General features: G+C 38.6%; 1 protein-coding gene and 1 long non-coding RNA gene across 6 annotated transcripts in view; one reads left to right on the plus strand and one right to left on the minus strand.

Annotated features, from left to right (window-relative positions):
• The window catches only part of LOC144336333 (uncharacterized), a 55,772-nt gene extending 53,041 nt beyond the window's left edge, over positions 1 to 2,731 (minus strand). For all 5 annotated transcript variants that reach the window (XR_013407989.1, XR_013407993.1, XR_013407990.1 and 2 more), the window contains exon 1: positions 2,685 to 2,731. This is a non-coding gene — a long non-coding RNA (uncharacterized LOC144336333). The remainder of the gene's footprint in view (positions 1 to 2,684) is intronic.
• An 84-nt stretch (positions 2,732 to 2,815) lies between these two features.
• Positions 2,816 to 21,788, plus strand: part of CDADC1 (cytidine and dCMP deaminase domain containing 1) — a 46,081-nt gene continuing 27,108 nt past the window's right edge. The window contains exons 1-4 of the mRNA XM_015121066.3: positions 2,816 to 3,010; positions 3,757 to 3,854; positions 10,736 to 10,810; positions 14,274 to 14,451. Coding sequence (XP_014976552.2) covers positions 2,929 to 3,010; positions 3,757 to 3,854; positions 10,736 to 10,810; positions 14,274 to 14,451 — 433 coding nt within the window. The 5' untranslated portion in view covers positions 2,816 to 2,928. The remainder of the gene's footprint in view (positions 3,011 to 3,756; positions 3,855 to 10,735; positions 10,811 to 14,273; positions 14,452 to 21,788) is intronic.

Raw genomic sequence — 21,788 nt, forward strand, 5'->3', positions numbered from 1 at the left:
GCTCTGAAATACTAAAAGACTGAAAATGAAATGAGACCAGGAGTCCAAAGAGAGGTTAATGAGCAGTAACACTAATGACTGTTTGAAGGGCAGGGCAGATCTAGACTGCTGGGGATCAAAGATACACACACACACACACATGCACACACACATAACATATATAGGTATATATACATCTATCTAGTTATTTAGAGAGTTTAAAACTTAAGGAAAGTTGCAAAAATAATAGAGTTCCTATATTACCCTTCACCCAGCTTCTGCAACGATATGTCTTACATATTCATAGCACTTTGGTAAAATCAGGAAACTGATACTGGTACAATACTGTTAATACAGGTATAGATCTTATTTGTGTTTTACTAGTTTTGAATATACCACTTTGCATTTTCGGTGTATAGCTCTATGAATTTTATCAGATGTATAGATATGAGTAACTGTCAACACAAAGAAACTCTGTCGTGTTACTAGTCAGACCCTTGTCCCAACCATAACACTTGGCAATCATGGATTCATTCTTCATTGCTATTTTTTTTTTTTTTTGGCTTTGAGAATGATACCTAGATGGAATCATACAGTATACAACCCTTTGAGATTGGCTTTTAAAAACTCACCACAATGCCCTTGAGATTCATTCAAGTTGTATGTATCAATAGCTCATTACTTTTTATGGCTGAGTAGTGTCCCATGGCATGGATGTACTCCATTTGCTTTCTATTCACTCACTAAGGACTGTTTGGCTTGTTTACAGTTGTGTTTTTTGAGATGGAGTCTCACTCTGTCGCCCAAGCTGGAGTGCAGTGGCACCATCTCAGCTCACTGCAAGCTCCACCTCCCAGGTTCATGCCATTCTCCTGCCTCAGCCTCCTGAGTAGCTGGGACTACAGGTGCCTGCCACCATGCCCGGCTAATTTTTTGTATTTTTAGTGGAGACGGGGTTTCACCATGTTAGCCAGGATGGTCTTGATCGCCTGACCTCGTGATCTGCCCGCCTCAGCCTCTCAAAGTGCTGAGATTACAGGTGTGAGCCACCGCGCCTGGTCAATTTTTATGTATTTTTTAGTAGAGACGGGGGTTTCACCATGTTCCCCAGGCTGATCACGAACTCCTGACCTCATGATCCACCCGCCTCGGCCTCCCAAAGTGCTGGGATTACAGGTATGAGCCACCACACCCGGACTGTTTTCAGTTTTTGACTATTAAAAATAAAGCCACCATGACATTCATGTACAGAGTTTTGTTTGAACATAAGTTTTGGTTTGTCTAGGATAAATACCCAGGAATGTCATTGCTGGGTGATATGATAAGCATATGTGCAACTTTATAAGAAACTGTCAAACTGTTTTACAGAGTGATTATGCCATTTTATAGTCCTACCAGCAATGTATGAGAGATCTGGTTGCTCTGCATCCTCACCAGCATTTAGTGCTGTCAGTACTTGTTATTTTAGCCATTTTAATAGGTGTGCGGTAGAATCTCATTGTGGTTTTAATATGCATTTCCCTAATGGCTAATGACACTGAACACTGTTTTACATTTTTATCTGCCATCTGTATATCTTCTTTGGTGAAATGACTATTCAAGTCTTTGATCCATTTTCTAACTGGACTGTTTATTTACTTACTCTGAGTTTATATGGTTCTTTATATATTCTGGATATGAGTCCTTTGTTGGACACGTGATTTGCAAATATTTTCCCCTATTCCATGCCCTGTCTTTAAGCCTTAGTGTTAATTGCCATGAAAGCACTGTCAACAAAGTCTAGACCTCAGGAAAGGTGCAGAATGGAGTTCTCTGGATATAGTCAAATCACCTGAAGAGTCCAGAACAGGCAAATTAGAAAAAATTCTACACAGCCAAAGAAATAAACAGCAAGCTGAAAGATAGATCTGAAGAAATTAGCCAGAATGTGGCTCAGAGAAACAAAACGATGGAATATTTTAAAAATAATAATTTAAAACCTCAGACGGTTTAACCGATACCTAATAGGAATTCCAGGAGGAGAGTCTAGAGTGATGTTGTCCAATACAATAGTAGCCAATAGTCACATGTCACTATTTAAAATGTAAATTAATTAAAACTAAATGAAGCTAAAAAGGCAGTTCCTTGGTTGTACTGGTCACATTTCAGATGCTCAATAGCCACTGGCTGGTGGCTACCATACTGGACAGTGCAGATATAGAATATTACAGGAAGTTCTACTGGACAGTGCTGATCTAGGCCATGAAACAAGTCTGAACCAATTTCAAAGAACTGGTATGATACAGATGTTTTGTGGAAATAAACTAGACGTTAGAAATTAAAAACAAAATAGTTCCTACTGCCTCCTCTCACCTTTTGCCCTGTTACAATTCCACCTCTCAACGTCTTCATGTTCTTGATGAGAAGCAGAACGTCCCTGCTGTGTTCCACGGCACTAAGTTCCCCAGAACCCGCCAGTCTCTGATGACAGAACATCCTGGACCGCCCCGCTCCACACCCCCACCCACGAAGTTCTCTAAAACACTGACCATGATAGCCTGGGGTAGGTTTCCACTTTAACATTCTGACCAAAATTCTCAACTCGATGCAGTCAGAGTCTGCGCAACCTGGGACCTCGAGCCAAGAAATCCTCAAGTGACCTTACTTGGCAAAACCAACGACACAACCAAATACAGGTCTCAAGCGACATACAGCTCGGTGCTTACCAACTCGGTGCTCATCAACTCGGTCACCGGCCGAGGGGCAGCCCTCTGGCGCCGCAGCCCCGCCTCTCTATGACGTCACACGAGGAGCCCTGAAGTGGCGGTCAAGCTTGAGGCGTCATCTGGCTGCGCCTAGTGGGCCGTTGCCTTACAGTTGCTGAGAGGAGGCGAGGGGCGGGGACACTGAGGCCAAGATCATGTCTGACTGGGAGAGGTTTCCTTGGCAGCAGAGGACGCTAGGTTTGGGATGAAAGAAGCTGGGCAGATGCAAAATCTGGAGAGCGCGAGGGCCGGGCGGTCAGTTAGCACCCAGACTGGCAGCATGACTGGTGAGTGTCCCGGACCCTGCTCCCGCCACCCTACCTTTCGCTCTGTCCTGTGCGTCTCCCGTCATTGAACTCCAGATTCCTTGTCTGCACCTCTTTGCCTCCCCTGCTGCTTCTGGATGTCTCCTGCTCGCCCTCTCCGTGTCCCCTCCTCAGTCGCCAGAACCGCTCGGCTCGGTCGCACCGGCTTTTGAAGTGTGACTTTTTAACCCCTCTTATTTGTTTCTCACAGGACGTAGAGCTGGGGCTCTGAGGTCAAAGAGCCTGAATATTTCCAAAGCGCGCTTTTGCCTTGATTTCCAAATTAACCGCACGTGACGCTTTCCTGTATTTCCTGTATTTCGACTGCTTTACCGTCGAAGGTCAGCGCATTTTTCGGGCTTTTCTTTTAGCAACGCCCCAGTACAGTCCAAAGAAAAGCTTGCACCACGACGACGTCAGATGCGAAGACTTTTCACAGCTTGCTTTGGGTTGTCCCCCCAGCAATGTGTATTAGCTGTACCTTTTTTTCCTGCAGGGTGAGGGCTGGAGAAAGAGGGCCCAACTTTTTAAGTGGAAAAGGAGGTAGCCACGACTAAGACTGAAGCGTCTCCTGCTAAGATACTTCTGACTCTCTTATACCCTGATCTTTTTCTGTGCCTCATGCGAAAGCAGCTGGGCTTATGCTGCAGCACCCAAGTGGCATTGAGATTGGCTCCCTTTTTCGCCATTAGTAACACGTTTTAAAGTGTTTGTCGTCTCTTTTGTAGGTCAGATACCAAGACTTTCTAAAGTCAACCTTTTCACTCTGCTCAGCCTCTGGATGGAGCTTTTCCCAGCAGTAGAAGCCCAGAGGCAAAAATCTCAGGTATAATTTGTTTCATAATTTTTCCCCTTAGAAACGCAATGGTTTAAAATCTGAGTTTATTGCTCCAGTTTCTGTCATACCTAAAACCAAACTTAACAAGCCTTAAGATTTTAAAATTACCTTTCTTGATTAACATGACACTTTATAATTCCTAGCTGTAATAAGTCATATTCCATTCTAAAAATACTGTCTGAGACTGCCATGTTTATCAGGTACTAATGGTATTCATATGTCAGTTTGGCTAATAAGATTATTGTCTATACCACATAATTTCCCCCAATTGTATATACTGTTGGTGTTTTATCTAGGTAGTTTGCCCCTCTGCCACAGAAATATATAAATTGCCTGGAGATAGAGAGCATGTCTTATTTTACCTAGCATATACCCTTTACCATCTACCATTATATGAATGCTAATTGGTTAATGTTGGATGGAAGTACTCTCTTTTTGGATCTTGAAAGACAGGATCAAAATAGATTAGAAATGGGCTGGGTGCAGTGACTCACACCTGTAATCCCGGCACTTTGTGAGGCTGAGGCGGGTGGATCACCTGAGGTCAGGACTTCAAAACCAGCCTGGGCAACATAGTGAAACCCTGTCTCTACTAAAAATACAAAAATTAGCTAGGCATGGTGGTATCCACCTGTAGTCCCAGCTACTCAGGAGGCTGAGGCATGAGAATCACTTGAACAGTTCTCATGGATGAGAATTGTTGGAGGTTTCAGTGAGCTGAGATTGCACCACTGCACTCCAGCCTGGGCGACAGAGTAAGACTCCATTTCAAAAAAAAAAAAAAAAAAATCAGAAATGTATAGTAAGAATAATCATAAAAGCCAATATATTGGAATTGGAAGAATGGACATGCTACATCTTTTCTTTCTCCTACCCTTGGGGCAACAAGGTGCTAGGTTCTCATTTTCCTCCATGCATGGAATGGCATGATGCTAGGTTCTCATCATTTCTGTTTGATAATTTTGGAAGCTTAGGGTGTTGGCATTTATTTTTATAGGGGGCCACGACCATTGGAAAACAATATTAGGTTAAGTTGAGCATTTAAGACATTTTTGAAAGCAGAGGTAAAAGGAGAGGGGTGGGGCAGAAAATTACCCATGGCTTCTCATCACTCTAACAACATTACTGTTAACATTTTGGTACTTCCAATCTTAAGCATGAGGTTTTTTATTTTACTCTTACAAAGTTGTAGTTATATTCTGCATGTACTCGCTGAGGTTTCTAACTTGCCAATAATTCTGCTGAAAGGTTGCTTTAGATTTTCCAGAGAAAGACCATAAATCCTTAAATTGCCACAGTACTCTTAGGAGACTACCCACTCTTTTCATTTTACTGTGGATGAGGTTTTGTGCTTGGCACTGGAGACACAAAGCAGAAAAAACATGGTCTTTGTTTTCTAATGAGAAGAAACACTAGGCATTTAAACAATTAAAATAGAATGGGTGGAGTGAGTACACAGTATAAGCAGAGATGTTGGCAAGACTGGGAGCCAGGCTCTATATGGGGAAGTGAAGGAAGGATTCACAGAGAAGGTCATATTTGCACTGAGACATGACGAATGAGTGGACATTTGCCCAAGCCAAGGAACTCTACATGGAAAAGCTTGGAGGAATGAGAGAATTTGTGGTCCTCAGGCCAGAAAGTGAAATTAGGTAGAGGGAAGAGACTGGAAAGGAGCTCGACAATGTAGACAGGAATCATATCATAAAAAGCATTGTATGCCTTGCAAAGGAGTTTAGATTTTATCCTATCGATACAGGAATTGCATTGAGGAATTTTAACGGGATGTGAGGATATTCACTTCTCATAATAAAATGATATCTCTTGGGGTAGTTTCCTCCCCCAATTCCTATGTGAAGTGTTTTATAAATAGTAAAACATTATTTAAAATGTTATACATTGTTATTTCATATTTCTTACCCTTATCACCCACTCTGGCTCTACATTTTACTAATGGCTGAGAAAGCTCTTCATTCCTTCATTAATTTTGAAGTTCCTTTATTCCTTCTACTTGTTAATAGCTTAGTATTATTTTATGAAAGTAGATATCCAAGCTGTTAGGGATTTTGTGTTTGTGGGTTTTTTTTTTTTTCCAGATAAAATTTATTTTGAAGAGCCAGATTAGAAACAAATATTTAGAGAGTTAAGACTTTTAGGCTGGGCGCAGTGGCTCATGCTTCTAATCCCAGCACTTTGGGAGGCTGAGGCAGGCAGATCACAAGGTCAAGAGATCGAGACCATGGTGGCCAACATGGTGAAACCCCATCTCTGCCAAAAATACAAAAAGTAGCTGGTCGTGGTGGTGTGCACCCTTAGTCCCAGCTACTCAGGAGGCTGAGGCAGGAGAATCGCTTGAACCCGGGAGGCGGAGGTTGCATTGAGCCAAGATCACACCACTGCACTCCAGCCTGGCAACAGAGTGAGACTCCGTCTCAAAAAAAAGAAAAAGAAAAGACTTTTAAAAACTGAACATATTAGAGATTGAATACAAATTTTGAAAAGACATTCTTTCTTTTGTAAATATCTGGATTTGATCTCATTTTAGTTCTATTTTATTTTTCATACACACCATATCCTGTGCTGAAATTAAGTTTTTTTTCCCAACAGGCACAAGTTATATTTAATTAGTGAAAAATGATATTTATGTTTCTATTAGGAAGGGATTGATTGGCCAACTAATTGTTGAAGTTTGTTTGCAAATAATACACACCCAACTGTTACCTCATACTCTATAGAGAAAACTGTGGATCTGAGAAAACTGAGATAAAGCTTTCAGTTAGCATTTTGTTAAAAAAAATACTACCAAGGAAATTTCAAAACTATGTTAGCAACAAAATTTTATACAACTTTATATCGTGTTTAACAAAAGATCAGGGTTATGAGTCTCTGTTTTCTCCCAAGCCAATGACTCTTAGTTTTCCTGGCATCTCGTTCCTTCATCTGGTGGACACCATGGAAGTTTTCTAAATGAAAAGAAATGTCTTTTGTTCCAAATATTTTATGTGGGATCTTATTTAGAAATCTGACTCATACGCATGTCTATTTAAGCCTTTTAAATGGAAAGTTAAAACACATAGAAATGAGTACAGAAGGCATCAAAACAAAGAACATCCATGTCTTCAGAAAGCCAGGCAACCTGGAAGTAGGATTGACTTGGCTATATGAAAGGTTATCATTCTTAGCTCCTGGTCCTGGAGCTTGCCCAGCTCCTATTCACTGCATTGGTGTCTTTCCAGCTGTGCTCCCACACCCATGTCTCCTGGGGCGACAACTCTCTCACCATGGTCTTGGGTAGGCCTCTACTTCTGTTCTTACTTACAGGCCTTGGGACTCTGAGGCACTCGGGGAGGGAGAGCCTCAGGATTACTCTGGCAGTGATCTGGGTGAAATAGGCTTTTGCATGTTAGCTTGGGAACTTGACTATCATTTTTAACATTGTTTATATGAGAAAAATGTGTTTTAAATTCCAAAAAAGGCAGATTTACCAAGTATTTAGAACATGATTGTAGGTTGTCAATTACTTGTCTATTTAATGTCAATAAAGCAGAAGTATATAATTTCATTAGTTCTTCTCATATCATGGCCATTGCAAAAAAACAAGACCAATGATAGTGTGGGGGAAGAATACAGAATGAAAGGGAGCATATTGTACTCTACTTTTATAGTGTTATTTATTGTACAAACATTATCATTGAAACTGAAGACTGAATCAATAGCTGCAACATTTTTAAATGTTTTTTATTTATATTTTAAATGTTTTTCTTGGATTTTCCTTTTTGTACTAGCTAATATCCACATAATTTTGCAGGTAGTTGCAGTCATAGCAGGAATACAATTTTGTATTTGACAGTTTCAGTACTGTTACAGGGTTAAGTTATTTATTTTAAATTATACAATAAGAATACATCTAAATTTCATATACATATAGTATATGCTGCCATTGTGTTTATACTTGTAGAAATATTAAATTCCTCGAAATGTTACCCAATTTTGTGCCTAGTATTTCTTTACCATTTACTATAGTATATTTTTTCCAGTATTATTTGCACATGGTATTCGTAGAGTTGAGTACAAACTTTTTCCTATTAAGAGAAAAAAAACTTCTTTAAGCTAAAGTAGTAAGATTGTTTCACTTAAATTCTTTAGTCTGCTTTTGCTGTACAGAGTAAATAATAGAAACACCAAGATGCAATTAGACATGTAATGTATTGGAAATACTGCTTTTGATACTTTACCAACCTTTTGTCCTACTAAAAGTATTTTTATGAATTACCAAAGTAATAAATGTTTTTTATTTTTAAAATGGACAGAAGAAAAGTTTTATCATAATTCTACCTCCTAGAGACTAATTACTTTTTAAAAATTGTTTCTCAGTCTTTTTTCTCTTATTTTCTTTACTTACATGAGATCATTTAACTCTGGATTCTACCCTTTTCACTTAACATAAGAAAATACTTATACTGTAATGTTAGTATAAACATTAGAGCAGCACCTTAGTCTAGTGTCTTAGAGTAGCCCGTGGTTTTACAGCCAGCCTGCCTGGGTTCAGATTCTGACTCCGCCTTTTACTAGTTGTATAACTTTGGGTAACTTTACCTCTCAGTGTCAGTTTCCTCATCTGTAAAATGAAATGTTACTAGTATATACTACATGAGGCTTTTATGAGAAATGAATGAGTTAATATTTGTAAAGGTCTTAGTGCCTGGCACATGTTAGGTACTATGTGTTTTTTGTTGTTGTCGTTGTTGTTGTTCTTGTCTCCTTATTTATTTATTTTAATAGAGATGGGGTCTTGCCATGTTGCCCAGACTGGTCGCTAACTACTGGGCTCAAGCAGTCTGCCCGCCTCAGCCTCCCGAAGTGTTAGGATTACAGGCATGAGCCACCGCACCTAGCCTCCTGACTCTTTCCATTGTGTCTTCTGGTACCTTATGCTAAAGGCCCTCACTGTACTTTTCCAGAACAGAAGCAATGTAGCATAATAGTTAAGACAATGGATCTTGGGCTGGATCTGGCATATCCACTTATTACCTGTATGACCATGGTTGAGTTATTTAATCTTTCTCAGCCACAATTTCCTCATTTGTAAAATGGAAATAATAGGAGCTACTTTATAAAGTCATAAGGATTAAATGAGATAATTTAGGGCCTGGTACATGATAAACATGCAGTAGATGTTAGGTACTATTATTATCATCACTCGTATAATTATTACCACTACTAGCACCCACATCCTTACCGTTTTTCCACTGACACCATCACTTCCTCTGCTTCCTGTTCTGTTTGAACAGAAACCTCATTCGCAGAACATGGGTTTTCCTATAAACTTCTTTTTGAAGGTTGTTTCTTTTCTAGCATCCAGCACTTGTTTCGTAAGACTAGCAGGTCAACATTTACAGAGTTTCCCATTCCTACTTTAAAACTTTATCAATTTATTAACTATCCCACCAATTTTTTTTTTTTTTTGAGACGGAGTCTTGCTCTGTTGCCCAGGCGGGAATGCAGTGGCCTAATCTCGGCTCACCGCAGCCTTTCCCTCCCAGATTCAAGCAATTCTTCTGCCTCAGCCTCCCGAGTAGCTGGGACTACAGGCGCGTGCCACCATGCCCAGCCAATTTTTGTATTTTTAGTAGAGACAGGGTTTCACTATGTTGGCCAGGCTGGTCCCGAACTCCTGACCTCGTGATCTGCCCACCTCGGCCTCCCAAAGTTCTGGGATTACAGGTGTGAGCCACCACACCCGGTTATCCCACCTATTTTGGAGCTCACAGAATTCTATGTCACTTTCTTTGTCTTAATCAACTTACTTGATAGTCACTTTCCTGTTTTCATAAATTATAAGCCCTATGAGAGCTGCATCTTGAGCAACTAGGCTGTCATATAGCAAGGGTTCAATAAGTATTTGTTGAACTAATAAATGAAGGACTTTGGTCCCTGCCTCAAAACTTTCTTTCTACTTCCAGTTTTCACTTTTCCCCTCATGGATATACCTGTATTAGTTTTCTATTGCTGCTATAACAGATGACCACAAAGTTGGTGGCTTAAAACAACACAAACTTATTATACAGTTCTGTAGGTAAGAGGTCTGAAATGGGTCTTACTGGGCTAAAGTCAAGGTGTTGGCACAGCCAGATTACCTTCAGACACTCTAGGGGAGAAACTTTCCTTGCCTTTTCTACCTGTGGAGATTATCTGTTTTCCTTGGCTCATGGGCCTCTTCGATCTTCAAAGCCAGCAGTGGCCAGTCAGGTATTTCATGTTGCTTCACTGACTCTCCCACACCCCTCTTTTACTTATAATGACCCTTGTGATAACATTGGGCCAATCAGATAATCAAGGATAATCTCCCCATCTCAAAGTAGGTGGTTAGTGCCTCAGTTCCAGCTGCAACCTGAATTCCTCCTTGCTGTGTAACAAAACATAGTCATAGACTCCAGGGACTGGGACAAGGAGATCTCTGGTGGGACATTATCCTATCAACCACAGTCCCGATCTAATACTTTTGCTACATAGTTCCTTATCTTCTCTATTCCAATTAATTTACCTCTATTCCACTTTAGTCATTCATGGCCACACTTTGGACTTTTCCATTACTCAAAACTGCCACAATTCTGAAACCATAAACTTCAGAATTTTATTTTCTGATCACAATTTCCAATCCTTCTATGTTTTGGGAAAGTAAATAAAGGTTTATTTACTAGGTAAAGTAGTATGAACTTGATCCGAACAAAGTGGAAAGTCATTGTAGAGTTTCATCATGGAAAAAAAATGGTCAAAGCCAAGGACTCCAGCCTTTAAATATGGGAATGTTGAATTAGTCATATGTCTTATGTGCTAATCTTTTTTTTCCTTAATCTGATTATTATTAGAAAAATGAAGAGGGAAAGCATGGACCCTTAGGAGATAATGAAGAGATGACCAGAGTATCTACTGACAAAAGACAGGTAAATTTTTGTGATTTCACATATATATATGCTCATAATGACAAAGCAAAAGGAATAGTATAAAGTAGAATAAAAGTGCCTCCATTTCTGCTTTCAAGGGAGTTTTTAAAATACTCTTCTAAAAATGGTCTGTATATTTACAAGACTATATGTCACTCCTTTTTAAAAAAAAAAAAAAGAAAAAGTACAGGTGGGATTATTCTGTGCTATGTCCTACATCTTGCTTTAAAAAAAAAAAAAAAAAAAAAAAAAAAAAAAAACTCTGGAGAGTTCATATAGATATGTTAAGAAATACTCTCCCTTAGTTCTCTCACACTTCCACACACCTTGCTGGGTATACCAAGAATGCAAGGCCCTAACCTTGCATTTACTTTACCTAGTAAATAAACCCAGAGTTTTACCTGGGTCATTTCTCAGAGTTGTGTTTGCCGTGATCAGCCCTGAAGGTTGAGGTAATGTCTTCCCCCAGGACAAAGAGCAAACTTTCTTACTTTCTGCTGTGAAATAGTAGGACCCTCAAGCTCAGTGTTCCTTTCCTATAACACTACCCACCCTGTGTTCAGGCAGCTATCTGTGCCCATCTGTATTACCCCTCATGGGGCTTGAGGGCAGGGAAACAGAAATGGTGCTCATACTGACTGCTGTGCTGCAAATAATAAAGTTCATTGTTTCTAACCCGGAAGTTTCATGTTTTCTGCTAATATCTATGAAACAGTAATAGGTTAACTTATTAGTTGGTAAGTAGGGTAAAATCAAAGTGCAGACTTGAAAGATGAACCTTGTTCTTTTTAATACTGTATAGTATTTCCTTGTTACTTTATTCTTTTGAGTTTTCCAGAGGTTCCAATTCATTGGGTGCAGAGTGGAGACTAAGCATGTATGTTTTGAAGAGTTACCTTGATAAATATTCCTAGAGATTTCCTAATTCATTCTGAGTGAGCCCAGTAGAAATATAGAAATAATTTGTCTCAGAATATTTACATGTTTTCATATTAAGAAAGGCCAAGGGGAAAAAATAGTGAATCACCATTTAAGTCAATGTACTAGTCCATATACAAAACATATACAAAACAGACTGTCCCCTTTTGCCCATGTTTTAGTGTAAAACTCTGTGACATAGATGACTTGCCGAAATGTTAGCGAAGTGAAGGAAAATCAAATTCAGAGCAGTGATTCACTGAAAAGATTCAGTCCTCTGGGATTTGCAGTAAATGGAAGTGACGAAATGGAATGCAACTTGAGCTTTTATTTGTTTTGTTGAGTTTCAGATGGAAAAATCTTTGTCTCAAACTTGATATTTTGGCCTTACCTAAATGCAAAATGAAAAAAAACGTATTTTCTAAGGTGAAAAGGACCCTAGACAAAAAAGTGATAAAGTCGACCCAAAAGGTGGTTCTAATAACAAATAAGTTGATGAGTATGCTTCTCACTTAATAGGAACAATTTTTTTTTTTTATGTTTTATTCTGGCTTTATTTCTGTCTACTTAACTAGGAAAATCTAAAGCTGAAATCATCCCCTGCTGCCACTTCCACTGGTCATGTTGATTCAATTTAACAACAGGAGCTCTGTCAGGATCTTTTGATGAGGCAACATTACTTCTTTTCCACGATGATACTTACTGGCCGGGCGCGGTGGCTCACGCCTGTAATCCCAGCACTTTGGGAGGCCGAGGCGGGTGGATCACAAGGTGCAGAGATCGAGACCATTCTGGCTAACACGGTGAAACCCCGTCTCTACTAAAAGTACAAAAAATTAGCCAGGCGTGGTAGGAGCTACTCAGCTACTGCGGAGGCTGAGGCAGGAGAATGGCGTGAACCCGGGAAGCAGAGCTTGCAGTGAGCCCAGATCACGCCACTGCACTCCAGCCTGGGCGACAGAGCAAGACTCCGTCTCAAATCAGTCAATCAATCAATCCAGCCTGGGCGACAGAGACTCTGTCTGAAATAAATAAACAAACAAACTTATTGAAAGTATTCAGAAATCAATAATATTATATACTTTGCATTTGAGGAGCATAAAACTCTAGAAATTTTGGTAGGGAAAGTGTTCACAAATTCAAGGTCAATTTAAAGCTTATTTTAAAAGCCAATATAGATAGGTTTTTCATATTTTACATACATTCCTAGGTATATATTTTGTAAAGTAGAGATTTTTGTATTCCTTTTTAAATGTCTTTCTAGTTTAGGAGATGGCTGGTTAACTCAGAAATGGAATTCCATAAAAGCTTCTCTGTTCCTTCTTTTTTAGATATTTTACAAATTATTCTCCATAATCTCAAACATTTATACTCAAAACTGAAACTGAAACTTGACTAGTTAATATCGCTTTGGTCTGATCCTTAAAGTGATTTCAGATATGCTGCACTGGGGAATAAGTATAGGGTAAAATCCCTTTGGAAGGGGATGGGGAATAGGGACAACCTCTCCTCAGCCCAAGCTCCCCTCATGTAACAGTCGGTCCCCAGCCCAAGGATCAGGTTTACATTCCTTCAGAGGCTTTTGCTGTGAAAACAGCATAGATTATTTTGTGACTTATGCAGAACTGACTTTTTTTTTTTTTTACCTTGTTCTGTTTTATCTGATATTGTTATACCAGCTTTGATTAATATTTGCTTAAGTTGAGACACTTTAGGTTTAATAGTAACACAAAACCTTCACTCAAAGAGATCCACTGGACGTGCTTAGAACCCCAGTCAGTCCGCAGTCTGCAGGGCTTAAATCAGGCTCAGCCAGTCCCTTCTCTGTGGAATACCGCTAAGATAGCTCACGCTCACTGCTCTGACGTCAAGTTCTCTCATCCCTTTTGACACTTGATGGTATGTCTTCCTTCTTTTTGTTTTTATAACTTACCTATAGTAGGAGGTGGGACCCAACTATAGTAGTCTAGACTGCCATAGTGTTAAAAATTGATACAGCCAGTAGTTTCTAGAAATAAATTGAGAATTATCTTTACTTTGGTCAATATCTAAAATATTTTGGAATTTAAGATGACCTCTGCTTTACCATCTGCCTTTTACCATCTGTGTGTCTTTCAGAAAGTCATGTAAACTTTCTGGGCTTTACTTATCCGTGTGTAAAATCAGGGCTTTATATTCTTTATTACCATCTAGAAGCTTAATACTAAATGGTACTACACTCAAGGCTATAAGAAACAAGTCAAATTGACCTAGTTCTTGCCCTTTACTAGGTTATAATGTATCTAATCTTTCACTAGAACAAATTAATGATAATTACATGCTTAATCGTTCGATTAGTAGAGCTTAGGTTTAGAAAATTTCGGGCCTAAAGTCAACACTAAAGTTTCAGAAGCTTTTTGGATCTAATGAGAAATGTGCTTCGTACAAACTCTGTTTAGATAAAGAATTAAACAAAACTTCCATTTTATTAATAATTCAAGTATAATCCATGATGTGATTATTAGGTGTTATAACTAATAAGTTGTTATTTTATATCTTAATGTAGGTAAAGAGAACTGGTCTTGTGGTGGTGAAAAACATGAAAATTGTTGGTCTCCACTGTTCTAGTGAAGATTTACATGCCGGGCAGATTGCTCTTATTAAACATGGGTCAAGGCTGAAAAACTGTGATCTTTATTTTTCCAGAAAACCATGTTCTGCTTGTTTGAAAATGATTGTAAATGGTAAGTGCAGAAAAGGGTTTGTTGGGGATTAAGAGTATTTATCTGGGATGGGCATGGTGGTTTATGCCTGTCATCCCAGCACTTTGGGAGGACAAGGCAGGAGGATCGCCTGAGCCTAGGAGTTCAAGAATAGCCTGTGCAACATAGGGACACCCCATCACTACAAAAAATAAATTAGCTAGGCATGGTGGTACATGCCTGTAGTCCCCACTACTTGAGAGACTGAGGTGGGAGGATTGCTTGAGCCCAGGAGTTCGAGGATACAGTAAGCCATGATTGCGCCACTGCAATCTAGCCTGGGTGACAGAACAAGACCCTGTCTCCAAAAAAAAAAAGAAGAAGAAGGAAAGAGCATTTGTCTGAGAGCAGTGGTGGGAACACATTTGCTAAATACCACAGAGATAATTTAGAAATATATATCTCAAAGTCAGGTGCTATGGCTCGCACCTGTAATCCCAGCTACTCAGAAGGCTGAGGCAGGAGAATTGCTCAAGCCCAGGAGTTCAAGGCTGTAGTGAGCTCTGATCGCTCCACTGCACTCCAGCCTGAGTGACAGAGCAAGACCCTGTCTCTAAAAAATAAAATAAAAAATATATAAATATATATCTGAAGACAGTTTGATACATTATAAGAGTAAACATCAGAAAACATGGATTCTGGTGTCATTCATGTCTACTAACCTATTAAATGACCCTCAGTGTATGAGTAGACTAATGCTAACTGCTATAACAAAACAAAATTTCAGTGGCTTAGAGTACTAGATATTTATCACTTGTATAATAGTCCAACGCATGTGTTGCTAAACAGCAGGCAGCTTTCTCCATGTGGTTGATTCCTGGGCTAGGCATCTTCTGTCTCATTGCTGTTGTCATTTCTAGGGCTTTGAGTCCTCTGTATCCAGAGGCAGACTGAGAAAGAATGAGTAGAGAGGGTGAACCTGCTTCTTAAAACCCTGACCTGGAAGTCGCATGCATCATTTCTCTTCTCATCCATTGTGAGAACTGTTGTTCCCACTGGGCAACTGTCTTTCAGTGACTACTCTACATTTTGGAAGGAGGAACACAAATTTTTAATGTATAGCCATCCATCCACACCAGGCTATTCACTAAACCTCTCTGTGCTTATGATTCTGTTTTGCACCCAGGTATATGCCAACCATTCTTTCATTTAAAAAGTATGCATCCTGTTGCATAGGCATCATGGCAGATCAAAAAACAAACAAAAAAACTAATGTGCTTCCTAATCTTTACCCTCAAGGTGTTACTTGGGGGCCAAAATAACAATTTAATATGATGCATTATCTAGTACCATATCAGTGATACAGGTTGTAAGTGATATTTGGTCTCAGAGGATAAATAGTGATCCCTGCAGATTGCCATATTATGAAAGGCTGAGGATTAAGCTTGATCTTGATGCATCATAGGTAGAGGAAGAGGAGAACAGTGCATTCCTGGTCAGGGGGAACAGTGCATATGGAGTCATCAAGTTGTAAGAAGCAAAGTTCTAGGGTCAGTATTTGAAATGGAGAATTATTCTTGGAGAATAGTGGCAGACAAATTATAATGATAGTGGAGAACTTTGAAGAACTGTAGGGCCTTTGAACTTTATCTTATGGAACAGAGTTCCTAGGCCTGTTTTGAGAAAGAGCTATTTTTATTTACATCAAAGCCTTGAGAGTAATGATCAGATCTCTGTCAAGGTCAGTGCCTTGAGCTATAAATGGCAGAACTTCTAGAAGAAATGGGTCATGTGGCTAGAAACCTCTTGGCCTGCAACAAGTGTTTTGAGCAGGTAGGTATCTGTGGTAGTGATTATATTCTATATTCTCAACTACAGTTACCAATACATTAAAAAAATAGGTATGAAAGTGGTGGTGGCATTTTTTTCTCCTTTTCCCAACTAACCAGGCAGATTGGACATGTGTTTTATCACTTATGTTCAACTGACCTACAGTTCCTGTTTGTAGGCAATGTGGAGACATTGAAGATTCTTGAGAAAGATGTAACATGATTGAAATTTTTGTTATTGCTGTTATTTAATTGGAACAGGGAGAGATTAGAGATTGGAAGATTGATTAGTAGACCATTGCATTAGGCAAGGTATAAAATAGGATTCAGATGATGACGCTGATACAGAAATGAAAGAATGTGAAAGAACCAAAACATTTGTTGGCTGATCTGTTCTAGATCAAGGGAGAAAAATGAATAAAAGATAGTTGTGCTTTGTGCTGAGCTAACTGTGCTGAAAGCAGTCTTAATAGCCTTGGAGCCACAAATTGGAGGGAAGAATAGGAGAGTGCAGTTCACTGCTTGATGTCTTAAGACATTTGATCCTGACAAGAAAGATAATGAAGTATGGAAAGTCAGGAAGGATCTACAATGGAAATGCTTGTATATTGGTGTTGGACAATATAAAAGCAAAATTGCTATGTTAGATTAGGCTTATGTATTATATTTAGTTATCTTAGGAAGGGAGCATGGCTGAACCCCATGCTACAGCTAGATTACTTTAGTTAGAATTGCTATTACCTCAGTTACAAGGCAAATGTAGCACAGTGGTTCTCCAAGTGTGGTCTGTGGACTCCTGATGGTCCACAAGGTCAATGTTATTTTCATAATAACTCTACCTTCAGGCTGGGCATGGTGGCTCATGCCTGTAGTCCCAACATTTTGTGAGGCTGAGGTAAGTGGATTGCTTGAGCCCAGGAGTTTGAGACCAGCCAGGGCAATATGGAGAAACCCCTTATCTACTAAAAATAGAAAAATTAGCTAGGCATGGTGGTGTGTGCCTGTAGTCCCAGCTACTTGGGAGGCTGAGGTGGGAGGACCACTGGAGCCTGGGATGCGAAGGTTGCGGTGAGCTGTGATCCCGCCTCACCAATGCACTCCAGCCTGGGCCACAGAGCAAGATCCTGTCCCAGAAAGCAAAAACAAAAACACTACATTCATACTAATGGTACCAAAACAATGATAGGTAAAACTACTATTTCCATATCTTTATTTTTATTTTTATTTTTTTTTTGAGAGGGAGTCTCACTCTGTTGCCCAGGCTGGAGTGCAATGGCACAATTTCAGCTCATTGCAACCCCTACCTCTCAGGTTCAAGTAATGCCCCTGCCTCAGCCTCCTGAGTAGCTGGGATTACAAGCGCGCACCACCATGCCCAGCTAATTTTTGTATTTTTAGTAGAGACGGGGCTTCACTGTGTCAGTCAGGCTGGTCTCGAACTTCTGACTCGTGATCTGCCCACCTCAGCCTCCCAAAGTGCTGGGATTACAGGCATGAGCCACCACACCCGGCCTGTTTCCATACCATTAATCAAAACATTCGTGCCATACCGCACTGGTAGTCATTGTACTCTTCACTGCACTCAGAGGGAAAAAAGAAAACCAGTTTTACATAAGAAAGTCCTTGATGAAACAGTAAAAAGTATTAATTTCATTAAATCCCAACTTGAATCTGCATCTTTTTAATATTCTGTGTGAGGAAACAGGAGGTGGGTATAAAGTGCTTTTGCTACAGACCTAAGGTATGAAGATGGCTTTGAGGAAAACCATGTATGTGATTTATTTGAGTTGCAGACTGAATTATCTACTTTTTTAATGGAATATCATGAACTGACAGTGGTTAGACTTGGATATTTGGCAGATATTTTCTTGAAACTATAGTGAACCTGTCACTTTCAGATAAACAACTGACATTTTTTTGTTGCCAGTGATAGAATTTGAGCTATCAAGTGAAAATTAGAATTTTGGAAAACTCATATTCTCCATTATGAGCCTGACAGCATCTCACCACTTAGACTCTTTTGATGGGATTGGTGGTGATACTAATGAATGGGATTTTTTTTTTTTTAATATTGTGGAATCAGTAAATCATTGTTTTCTGGATGACCAATGCACAATGCTACAAAATCATGCATGAGTAAAAGCCATTGTAAGTGCAAGACAGACCAATGGACTTTAACAGTTCAAAAAGTTTATTGGTATGGTTTCAGATTCTACATTGTAACTAACCTTTAAGAAACTATCCCTTGTCAAATTTTTATGTAGTGCCAAAGAAGAATATTCACAAGTGTCTGAAATGGCTGTTAAAATACTCCTTTTTCAACCACATATCTATATGAGGCCAGATAATTTTCATATCCTTCAGTGAAAACAACATATTGCAACAGATTGAAAACAGAAGCAAATTTGAGCATCCAGCTGTTTTCTATTAAGCCAATTTTTTTTTTTTTTTTTTTACAAAGCAAGTTACATTATTAGAATTTTAAGCAATGTATAAGTGATGGAATCATTCTAACAACACATCTATTCACTGCTTACAATTCCAACCAATTTCAGTTCTCTGATATCTAATGACAAGAGCGGAGACCTGTTCAAGTTCCTTCCACCAGTAAGACCCACAGCTCAAAGTTGTGGGAGTGATTAACTGAGCCATAGGCCTTCATACGTTTACCACATTAAAATACCACAGTGTTTTCTTATAAGGTCAACCACCTGGGAACTAATTAACATTAGCATTAAGACTTTAAATAAACTGTTAGGCACAGGGCTAGATCAGGCATTATAAAACTTTGTGGTGCCCTATTCAAGCCACACAAATTCCCAAATATTTTAGCTTGTAACAGGTTTGCCTTTCCCCTCTTGAGACAATTATTTGGGTACTTGGTTTTGGAAATCAGGTAATTCATGATGGAAGTTTCCTAGCTGTGATGGTGCTCTAGGCAACTTCAGAGAATGAAGATAGAAATTATGCATGATTATATAACATGAAGAGTTAAATTTCTATTACACACTCAGTTTCCATTCTCTGATTTCTCTTAGCTCTATAAACACATGTAAATCTTCTGCAGAGCTTTAAAGAGCTCTGACAGGGAAAATACCATTCCATATATGGAATTGATAGCATAGTACAGGCCAGGGGCAGTGGCCCACACCTGCAATCCCAACATTGTGAGGCCAGTGGGAGGACCGCCTGAGGCCAGGAGCCCAAGACCAGCCTGGGCAACATAGCAAGACCCCGTCTCTACCAAAAAAAAAAGTAGCTGGGTGTGGTGGTGCACACCTGCAATCATAGCCAATCTGGAGGCTGAAGCAAGAGGATTGATAGAGTATGGGAGTTAGAAGTTACAGTGAGCAATGATGTCACCACTGCACTCCAGCCTGGGTGACAGACTGGTCTCTATTTAAAAAAAAAAAAAAGGTATAGTGATACACTATTAATTCTATATATGCTAATATGAGATAGCATCCATATAAACTACTATCAAGTCTTTATGTGCCAGCTACTGTAATAAGTCTTTTCAAGTTTAACTCACTGAATTCATAATGAATTATGAGTTAGCTACCATTATTTCCCCCATTTTACAAATAGGGAAACTGAGGCTGGGAGACATTATTTAACTTGCTGGCAAGTTAATTTTATTTAAATTTAATAAACATTAATAAACATTATTTAAGTTACTGGCAGAACTGGTATTTGAACCTACTTAATCTGATTCTAGAGCCTGTGCCATATAAACTCTTACCCACTATGCTATGCTATTCATTAGTATCCATTTAACAATTACTACTATTGCAATAGCTGCAATTATCACTCCTATAGTACAGGGGAATCTATCAAAGAAACACTCAGCTTTCACTTATCTATTTCTGAAAACATTTTTATTAAAATATAAGGTGCATTTCACCGATCTATTTTTATAATTGTCAATTTATTTAAGTACTTTTATTATATGATGTAAGAAAAATGTTTGAAATGTCTTCTGGAATTAACCGGAACAAAATAAATGTGCAAAATTTAGAATAGAATTTTACAGAGTTCATAGGCCACCAAAGCCCATTCATGAAACCCTTCATGAAACCCATTCATGAGGCCAAAGGGCAAAACAAACCCTCCCTGAAAATCTCAATTGGGCTTTTAATATTTAAATTTAAATGTCTATACAAATTCTGCTGCTCAGTTTTGTCCTTCCATTCTTCTTAATTTTCCAGTGAAACTGATAACTATTATTTTTCCTTTTGCTATTAAGCCAAATATTAAAGATATTTGTAAAAATTTAAAACAATCTCATTCTTACAGATTTTTGTTTTGGAAAATATTTTTTTCATAAAGCAAATGTTATTTATATTAATGTATAACAGATTATTGTTATTTTTAATGAATTAATAAATATTTTAAATTTTGTTTTAATTTTCAAGTATGATAAATATCAGTAGATATATTTCACATAAATAAAAGCTCTTTGTGGTCCTCAATAATTTGTAAGAGTGTTAAGGAATCCTGAGATCAAAAAAATTTGAGAAACTGTGCTTTAGCATTTGCCACTAATACACAAATGTCTGTCTAAAGAGGATTTCCCCCCTCTTCTTAAATCAGGATTACTGGGAGCAACTAAGATGCGTAGATGAAAGGTTTACCATCACTGCTGGTTAGGAAATGGATTATGAGAATTCGAACAGAGGGAAGGTGAAATGCCACCAGAGGAAACACTCTGATATGAGGTTTGAGGCCTTCAAAATTGCTTTGCAGCATAAGCCACAGTGAGTCAGGAGTACCAGGGAGTGGATAGAATGTTCATTTGTTTAACTTAGACTTTTTAGTTCATCAATTATTTTGAAGGGTAGAACATTCTGTGGGCTATCTTTCTATTTGCTTCTGGGTACAATCACAAAAAAAAAAGTCTCTCCTAGCTGAAATTACATGCAGTAATAGCAAAGGGGTCTCTTCGTTGTAAACTGTTCGTTAATTGAAGAACATTTGTGTACTTAACTATGTATAAGGCATCTCATCGTTCTATTTCAAATATAAATTAAAATATTTTTTTCACATTTGTTATCCTGTTATGTTTTCTCTTTTACAAATTGCCTGTTCATATCTTTTTGTCTCTCTTTAGGCCTTATTCTTGTCAATTCATATGTGCTCTAATGAATTGAAATATTTTCTGTATATTAAACATTACTAACCTTTCCTTTGTCACACTGATTGAAAAATGATGTTTAGTTTGTTGTTTTGTCTTTAATTTTGTGAGCTTTAGAAAGTTAATATTGCCCTTCAAGCACCATCCCAACATCACATAAGAATTTTTTCATGTTATAAATTCTTTGTGGACATTTTTGATAACTGTTTTATTATGAGAAGGACCATAATTAATTCAAACATTCCCCTATTTTGGTCATTTAGGTTTTTGGGTTTTGGTTTTTTGTTTAACATTTTTGCTTGCTATTTTAAAGAATGCTGTGCATGCATGAGATTTCTTCTCTATATTTAGAATATTTTCCTAGAATGGATTCTCAGAAGAATTGTCAGTCTGTGGACAGGAACATTTTTAATGCA

The sequence above is a fragment of the Macaca mulatta genome, chromosome 17 (assembly GCF_049350105.2).
Source record: "Macaca mulatta isolate MMU2019108-1 chromosome 17, T2T-MMU8v2.0, whole genome shotgun sequence".
Taxonomy (NCBI): domain Eukaryota; kingdom Metazoa; phylum Chordata; class Mammalia; order Primates; family Cercopithecidae; genus Macaca; species Macaca mulatta.